Source organism: Vanderwaltozyma polyspora, genomic scaffold (assembly GCF_000150035.1).
Source record: "Vanderwaltozyma polyspora DSM 70294 KpolScaffold433 genomic scaffold, whole genome shotgun sequence".
Lineage (NCBI taxonomy): Eukaryota > Fungi > Ascomycota > Saccharomycetes > Saccharomycetales > Saccharomycetaceae > Vanderwaltozyma > Vanderwaltozyma polyspora.
In genome coordinates this window covers 20,908-30,809 of record NW_001834574.1, presented here as the reverse complement: position 1 = coordinate 30,809, position 9,902 = coordinate 20,908, and the positions used below count along the sequence as shown (strand labels likewise).

The window sequence follows — 9,902 nt, the reverse complement described above, 5'->3', positions numbered from 1 at the left end:
TCTACTTACCCAGTTGAGCACACTTCCGATGAAGAGGAACTAACTACTGCAACTTACACTTCCACCGACTCTGAAGGTAATGTCACCACTGGTGTTACTACTTACCCAGTTCATAACACTTCCGATGAAGAGGAATTGATTACTGCTACTTACACTTCCACCGACTCTGAAGGTAATGTCACCACTGGTGTTACTACTTACCCAGTTCATAACGCTTCCGATGAAGAGGAATTGACTACTGCTACTTACACTTCCACCGACTCTGAAGGTAATGTCACCACTGGTGTTACTACTTACCCAGTTCATAACACTTCCGATGAAGAGGAATTGACTACTGCTACTTACACTTCCACCGACTCTGAAGGTAATGTCACCACTGGTGTTACTACTTACCCAGTTGAGCACACTTCCGATGAAGAGGAACTAACTACTGCTACTTACACTTCCACCGACTCTGAAGGTAATGTCACCACTGGTGTTACTACTTACCCAGTTGAGCACACTTCAGATGAAGAGGAACTAACTACTGCTACTTACACTTCCACCGACTCTGAAGGTAATGTCACCACTGGTGTTACTACTTACCCAGTTCAGCACACTTCCGATGAAGAGGAATTGACTACTGCTACTTACACTTCCACCGACTCTGAAGGTAATGTCACCACTGGTGTTACTACTTACCCAGTTCATAACACTTCCGATGAAGAGGAATTGACTACTGCTACTTACACTTCCACCGACTCTGAAGGTAATGTCACCACTGGTGTTACTACTTACCCAGTTGAGCACACTTCAGATGAAGAGGAACTAACTACTGCTACTTACACTTCCACCGACTCTGAAGGTAATGTCACCACTGGTGTTACTACTTACCCAGTTGAGCACACTTCCGATGAAGAGGAACTAACTACTGCTACTTACACTTCCACCGACTCTGAAGGTAATGTCACCACTGGTGTTACTACTTACCCAGTTGAGCACACTTCAGATGAAGAGGAACTAACTACTGCTACTTACACTTCCACCGACTCTGAAGGTAATGTCACCACTGGTGTTACTACTTACCCAGTTGAGCACACTTCCGATGAAGAGGAATTGACTACTGCTACTTACACTTCCACCGACTCTGAAGGTAATGTCACCACTGGTGTTACTACTTACCCAGTTGAGCACACTTCAGATGAAGAGGAACTAACTACTGCTACTTACACTTCCACCGACTCTGAAGGTAATGTCACCACTGGTGTTACTACTTACCCAGTTGAGCACACTTCCGATGAAGAGGAACTAACTACTGCTACTTACACTTCCACCGACTCTGAAGGTAATGTCACCACTGGTGTTACTACTTACCCAGTTCAGCACACTTCTGATGAAGAGGAATTAACTACTGCTACTTACACTTCCACCGACTCTGAAGGTAATGTCACCACTGGTGTTACTACTTACCCAGTTGAGCACACTTCCGATGAAGAGGAATTGACTACTGCTACTTACACTTCCACCGACTCTGAAGGTAATGTCACCACTGGTGTTACTACTTACCCAGTTGAGCACACTTCAGATGAAGAGGAATTGACTACTGCTACTTACACTTCCACCGACTCTGAAGGTAATGTCACCACTGGTGTTACTACTTACCCAGTTGAGCACACTTCCGATGAAGAGGAACTAACTACTGCAACTTACACTTCCACCGACTCTGAAGGTAATGTCACCACTGGTGTTACTACTTACCCAGTTCATAACACTTCCGATGAAGAGGAATTGACTACTGCTACTTACACTTCCACCGACTCTGAAGGTAATGTCACCACTGGTGTTACTACTTACCCAGTTCATAACGCTTCTGATGAAGAGGAATTGACTACTGCAACTTACACTTCCACCGACTCTGAAGGTAATGTCACCACTGGTGTTACTACTTACCCAGTTCAGCACACTTCCGATGAAGAGGAACTAACTACTGCTACTTACACTTCCACCGACTCTGAAGGTAATGTCACCACTGGTGTTACTACTTACCCAGTTGAGCACACTTCCGATGAAGAGGAATTGACTACTGCTACTTACACTTCCACCGACTCTGAAGGTAATGTCACCACTGGTGTTACTACTTACCCAGTTCATAACATTTCCGATGGAGAGGAATTGACTACTGCTACTTACACTTCCACCGACTCTGAAGGTAATGTCACCACTGGTGTTACTACTTACCCAGTTGAGCACACTTCCGATGAAGAGGAATTGACTACTGCTACTTACACTTCCACCGACTCTGAAGGTAATGTCACCACTGGTGTTACTACTTACCCAGTTGAGCACACTTCAGATGAAGAGGAATTGACTACTGCTACTTACACTTCCACCGACTCTGAAGGTAATGTTACCACCGGTACCACCACCTACCCAGTCTCCGACACCAGTGAAGAAGAAGTCACCACTTCTACCTACACTTCCACCGACTCTGAAGGTAATGTTACCACCGGTACCACCACCTACCCAGTCTCTCACACTTCTGAAGAAGAAGTCACCACTTCTACTTACACTTCCACCGACTCTGAAGGTAATGTTACCACCGGTACCACCACCTACCCAGTTTCTCACACCAGTGAAGAAGAAGTCACCACTTCTACTTACACTTCCACCGACTCTGAAGGTAATGTTACCATCGGTACCACCACCTACCCAGTCTCCCACACCAGTGAAGAAGAAGTCACCACTTCTACTTACACTTCCACGGATTCTGAAGGTAATGTTACCACCGGTACCACCACCTACCCAGTCTCTCACACTTCTGAAGAAGAAGTCACCACTTCTATTTACACTTCCACCGACTCTGAAGGTAATGTTACCACCGGTACCACCACCTACCCAGTCTCGCACACCAGTGAAGAAGAAGTCACCACTTCTACTTACACTTCCACCGACTCTGAAGGTAATGTTACCACCGGTACCACCACCTACCCAGTCTCTCACACTTCTGAAGAAGAAGTCACCACTTCTACTTACACTTCCACCGACTCTGAAGGTAATGTAACCACCGGTACCACCACCTACCCAGTCTCCCACACCAGTGAAGAAGAAGTCACCACTTCTACCTACACTTCCACCGACTCTGAAGGTAATGTTACCACCGGTACCACCACCTACCCAGTCTCTCACACTTCTGAAGAAGAAGTCACCACTTCTACTTACACTTCCACCGACTCTGAAGGTAATGTTACCACCGGTACCACCACCTACCCAGTCTCTCACACCAGTGAAGAAGAAGTCACCACTTCTACTTACACTTCCACCGACTCTGAAGGTAATGTTACCACCGGTACCACCACCTACCCAGTCTCTCACACTTCTGAAGAAGAAGTCACCACTTCTACCTACACTTCCACCGACTCTGAAGGTAATGTTACCACCGGTACCACCACCTACCCAGTCTCTCACACTTCTGAAGAAGAAGTCACCACTTCTACCTACACTTCCACCGACTCTGAAGGTAATGTTACCACCGGTACCACCACCTACCCAGTCTCTCACACCAGTGAAGAAGAAGTCACCACTTCTACTTACACTTCCACCGACTCTGAAGGTAATGTTACCACCGGTACCACCACCTACCCAGTCTCTCACACCAGTGAAGAAGAAATCACCACTTCTACTTACACTTCCACCGACTCTGAAGGTAATGTTACCACCGGTACCACCACCTACCCAGTCTCTCACACCAGTGAAGAAGAAGTCACCACTTCTACTTACACTTCCACCGACTCTGAAGGTAATGTTACCACCGGTACCACTACCTACCCAGTCTCTCACACTTCTGAAGAAGAATTGACTACTTCTACTTACACTTCCACTGACTCTGAAGGTAATGTTACCACCGGTACCACCACCTACCCAGTCTCTCACACCAGTGAAGAAGAAGTCACCACTTCTACCTACACTTCCACCGACTCTGAAGGTAATGTTACCACCGGTACTACTACCTACCCAGTCTCTCACACTTCTGAAGAAGAATTGACTACTTCTACTTACACTTCCACCGACTCTGAAGGTAATGTTACCACCGGTACTACTACCTACCCAGTCTCTCACACTTCTGAAGAAGAAGTAACCACTTCTACTTACACTTCCACCGACTCTGAAGGTAATGTTACCACCGGTACCACCACCTACCCAGTCTCCCACACCAGTGAAGAAGAATTGACTACTTCTACTTACACTTCCACCGACTCTGAAGGTAATGTTACCACCGGTACCACCACCTACCCAGTCTCCCACACCACTGAAGAAGAATTGACTACTTCTACTTACACTTCCACCGACTCTGAAGGTAATGTTACCACCGGTACCACTACCTACCCAGTCTCCCACACCACTGAAGAAGAATTGACTACTTCTACTTACACTTCCACCGACTCTGAAGGTAATGTTACCACCGGTACCACTACCTACCCAGTCTCCCACACCACTGAAGAAGAATTGACTACTTCTACTTACACTTCCACCGACTCTGAAGGTAATGTTACCACCGGTACCACTACCTACCCAGTCTCCCACACCACTGAAGAAGAATTGACTACTTCTACTTACACTTCCACCGACTCTGAAGGTAATGTTACCACCGGTACCACTACCTACCCAGTCTCCCACACCACTGAAGAAGAATTGACTACTTCTACTTACACTTCCACCGACTCTGAAGGTAATGTTACCACCGGTACCACTACCTACCCAGTCTCCCACACCACTGAAGAAGAATTGACTACTTCTACTTACACTTCCACCGACTCTGAAGGTAATGTTACCACCGGTACCACTACCTACCCAGTCTCCCACACCAGTGAAGAAGAATTGACTACTTCTACTTACACTTCCACCGACTCTGAAGGTAATGTTACCACCGGTACCACTACCTACCCAGTCTCCCACACCACTGAAGAAGAATTGACTACTTCTACTTACACTTCCACCGACTCTGAAGGTAATGTTACCACCGGTACCACTACCTACCCAGTCTCCCACACCACTGAAGAAGAATTGACTACTTCTACTTACACTTCCACCGACTCTGAAGGTAATGTTACCACCGGTACCACTACCTACCCAGTCTCCCACACCAGTGAAGAAGAATTGACTACTTCTACTTACACTTCCACCGACTCTGAAGGTAATGTTACCACCGGTACCACTACCTACCCAGTCTCCCACACCAGTGAAGAAGAATTGACTACTTCTACTTACACTTCCACCGACTCTGAAGGTAATGTTACCACCGGTACCACTACCTACCCAGTCTCCCACACCACTGAAGAAGAATTGACCACTTCTACTTACACTTCCACCGACTCTGAAGGTAATGTTACCACCGGTACCACTACCTACCCAGTCTCTCACACCAGTGAAGAAGAATTGACTACTTCTACTTACACTTCCACCGACTCTGAAGGTAATGTTACCACCGGTACCACTACCTACCCAGTCTCTCACACCAGTGAAGAAGAATTGACTACTTCTACTTACACTTCCACTGACTCTGAAGGTAATGTTACCACCGGTACCACTACCTACCCAGTCTCTCACACCAGTGAAGAAGAATTGACTACTTCTACTTACACTTCCACCGACTCTGAAGGTAATGTTACCACCGGTACCACTACCTACCCAGTCTCTCACACCAGTGAAGAAGAAGTGACTACTTCTACTTACACTTCTACCGACTCTGAAGGCAATGTTACCACCGGTACCACTACCTACCCAGTCTCTCACACCAGTGAAGAAGAAGTCACCACTTCTACTTACACTTCCACCGACTCTGAAGGTAATGTTACCACCGGTACCACTACCTACCCAGTCTCTCACACCAGTGAAGAAGAATTGACTACTTCTACTTACACTTCCACTGACTCTGAAGGTAATGTTACCACCGGTACCACTACCTACCCAGTCTCTCACACCAGTGAAGAAGAAGTCACCACTTCTACTTACACTTCCACCGACTCTGAAGGTAATGTTACCACTGGTACCACTACCTACCCAGTCTCTCACACTTCTGAAGAAGAAGTCACCACTTCTACTTACACTTCCACCGACTCTGAAGGTAATGTTACAACCGGTACCACTACCTACCCAGTCTCTCACACCAGTGAAGAAGAAGTCACCACTTCTACTTACACTTCCACCGACTCTGAAGGTAATGTTACCACCGGTACCACTACCTACCCAGTCTCTCACACCAGTGAAGAAGAATTGACTACTTCTACTTACACTTCCACTGACTCTGAAGGTAATGTTACCACCGGTACCACTACCTACCCAGTCTCTCACACCAGTGAAGAAGAATTGACTACTTCTACTTACACTTCCACTGACTCTGAAGGTAATGTTACCACTGGTACCACTACCTACCCAGTCTCTCACACCAGTGAAGAAGAAGTGACTACTTCTACTTACACTTCCACCGACTCTGAAGGTAATGTTACCACCGGTACCACTACCTACCCAGTCTCTCACACCAGTGAAGAAGAAGTCACCACTTCTACTTACACTTCCACCGACTCTGAAGGTAATGTTACCACCGGTACCACTACCTACCCAGTTTCTCACACCAGTGAAGAAGAAGTCACCACTTCTACTTACACTTCCACCGACTCTGAAGGTAATGTTACCACCGGTACCACTACCTACCCAGTCTCTCACACCAGTGAAGAAGAAGTCACCACTTCTACTTACACTTCCACCGACTCTGAAGGTAATGTTACCACCGGTACCACTACCTACCCAGTCTCTCACACCAGTGAAGAAGAAGTCACCACTTCTACTTACACTTCCACCGACTCTGAAGGTAATGTTACCACCGGTACCACTACCTACCCAGTCTCTCACACTTCTGAAGAAGAATTGACTACTTCTACTTACACTTCCACCGACTCTGAAGGTAATGTTACCACTGGTACCACTACCTACCCAGTCTCTCACACCAGTGAAGAAGAATTGACTACTTCTACTTACACTTCCACCGACTCTGAAGGTAATGTTACCACTGGTACCACTACCTACCCAGACTCTCACACCAGTGAAGAAGAATTGACTACTTCTACTTACACTTCCACCGACTCTGAAGGAAATGTTACCACCGGTACCACTACCTACCCAGTCTCTCACACCAATGAAGAAAGAATTGACTACTTCTACTTACACTTCCACCGACTCTGAAGGTAATGTTACAACCCGGTACCACTACCTACCCAGTCTCCCACACCAGTGAAGAAGAATTGACTACTTCTACTTACACTTCCACCGACTCTGAAGGTAATGTTACCACCGGTACCACTACCTACCCAGTCTCCCACACCACTGAAGAAGAATTGACTACTTCTACTTACACTTCCACCGACTCTGAAGGTAATGTTACCACCGGTACTACCACCTACCCAGTCTCCCACACCACTGAAGAAGAATTGACTACTTCTACTTACACTTCCACCGACTCTGAAGGTAATGTTACCACCGGTACCACTACCTACCCAGTCTCCCACACCACTGAAGAAGAATTGACTACTTCTACTTACACTTCCACCGACTCTGAAGGTAATGTTACAACCGGTACCACTACCTACCCAGTCTCCCACACCAGTGAAGAAGAATTGACTACTTCTACTTACACTTCCACCGACTCTGAAGGTAATGTTACCACCGGTACCACTACCTACCCAGTCTCCCACACCAGTGAAGAAGAATTGACTACTTCTACTTACACTTCCACCGACTCTGAAGGTAATGTTACCACCGGTACCACTACCTACCCAGTCTCCCACACCAGTGAAGAAGAATTGACTACTTCTACTTACACTTCCACCGACTCTGAAGGTAATGTTACCACCGGTACCACTACCTACCCAGTCTCCCACACCAGTGAAGAAGAATTGACTACTTCTACTTACACTTCCACCGACTCTGAAGGTAATGTTACCACCGGTACCACTACCTACCCAGTCTCCCACACCACTGAAGAAGAATTGACTACTTCTACTTACACTTCCACCGACTCTGAAGGTAATGTTACCACCGGTACCACTACCTACCCAGTCTCCCACACCACTGAAGAAGAATTGACTACTTCTACTTACACTTCCACCGACTCTGAAGGTAATGTTACCACCGGTACCACTACCTACCCAGTCTCCCACACCACTGAAGAAGAATTGACTACTTCTACTTACACTTCCACCGACTCTGAAGGTAATGTTACCACCGGTACCACTACCTACCCAGTTTCTTATACATCAGATGAGGTTTTGACTAGTAGGTCAATTGTTTCAAGTGTATTACCATTGAATTCTTTTAGTTCTTCTAGTGTAAGCGTTTCTGCTGGTAGTTTCGTATCTTCAAGTAGTGAGTATTTCGTAAGTGAGGCAGAGTCAACGCGTGGTAGTTTCAGTTCCATTAGTATTTCATCATCATTCGTATACCACAATTCATCTGTTTCTTCTCAAGGTACCCTGTTGTCAAGTGATTCGTTTAGTTCATACCATTTAACTTCAAATCCAGTTAGTTCACAAGAGTTAACTTCCAATTCAGTTAGTTCACACGTGTTAACTTCCAATTCAGTAGTTGTTACTGCCTCAAGTTGTTCACCATATACGTCTATTGATTCTAAAATGTTTTCTTTGAATGCTGATGCATCTGAATCAACAAGAACTTCCTTGGTATCAAAATCTACTTCAAACTACTTCACATTCACTAATATCGTTGAGAGTTCCAATTGGTCTCCTTCTAGTAGTAACGAAGATCATTCTACAATATCCACTTCATTATATACATCTCAAATTAAATCATCAAATACAGCTGAGATAACTGAGATTACAAGTCAAGTTACAGTGACAGATTCTTTCGGTAGTATTATTACAATTACTACCACTGTTCCTTGCGAGACGTCCACTGACACCGTGAAACCAACTGAAAATACTACTCATGTCACTACCACCGATTCTGCTGGTCACACAACTGTCATAACTTCTGACATAGCACCAACTCCATCTACTTCTACTGACACTGTGAACCCAACTGAAAATACTACTCATGTCACTACCACCGATTCTGCTGGTCACACAACTGTCATAACTTCTGACATAGCACCAACTCCATCTACTTCCATCAATGTAACTAAATCGACTGACGCCGCTTCTAACACCATTATCCCAACCGGTTCTGATGAAAAATCATCTTCTACATTGTCTGCAAGTGTAACTTCCAATGGGGTTAACACTTCTACGTTATCTTTGTCAAATAGTTCCAAGTCAGCAGAATCGACCGACTTGAGCAATTCAGAAAATGAGAGCCTGACAAGCACATCTTACGTTCCATCAGCTACAGTTGGAATTTCTTCATCTTTCGAAGGCGCAGGTATATCTAATAAGATGAGCAATACGTTGGGTAGTTTCATTGGTATGTTTATTTTAGCAATATTAGTTTAAGATTTCACGATTTCTTAAAAATTTGCAAATTTTTGTTCGTTAGATTATCATATAATCGAGAGACATATAATATAACAGTTTGATTTTATTTGTATATATTAATTTTACTAGAACTTCTGTATTTGAGTGTTTATATACTAATGTTTTACTTTTTTTACTGTCATTATGGTTAAGAATCTTGCATAGTAATAATACTAAGGCATATATATTACCTTAGTACTTGATTGAATCATACTGCAAACAAGAGAATGACTAGTTTCTGTTTAGGCAAAAACTTTTGATAAGATATTTATACTAAATATATATTGTTATTATTAATTTATATACTGGAGTTTTGAGAGGCCGGTATTATATATTATATTATATCTTCTACAAATAACGAAACCCGGATAATAATTATATAAGTGGGGCTCCCATTTATATTTC

At 44.7% G+C, this 9,902-nt stretch overlaps 2 protein-coding genes across 2 annotated transcripts; both read left to right on the top strand.

The window, feature by feature from the left end:
* Window positions 1-7,215, top strand: Kpol_433p3 (uncharacterized protein; the record flags this gene model as incomplete). Its single annotated transcript, XM_001642721.1, has 1 exon — window positions 1-7,215. A coding segment is annotated over one exon (7,215 nt), but the record flags the coding sequence as incomplete, so codon positions are not given.
* Window positions 7,216-7,220: 5 nt separating this feature from the next.
* Kpol_433p2 (uncharacterized protein) lies at window positions 7,221-9,476 on the top strand (the record flags this gene model as incomplete). The annotated part of the gene is made up of 1 exon (XM_001642720.1): window positions 7,221-9,476. The coding sequence occupies one exon, from the start codon at window positions 7,221-7,223 to the stop codon at window positions 9,474-9,476; it is 2,256 nt and encodes a 751-aa protein (XP_001642770.1).
* Between the last annotated feature and the right edge of the window lie 426 nt (window positions 9,477-9,902).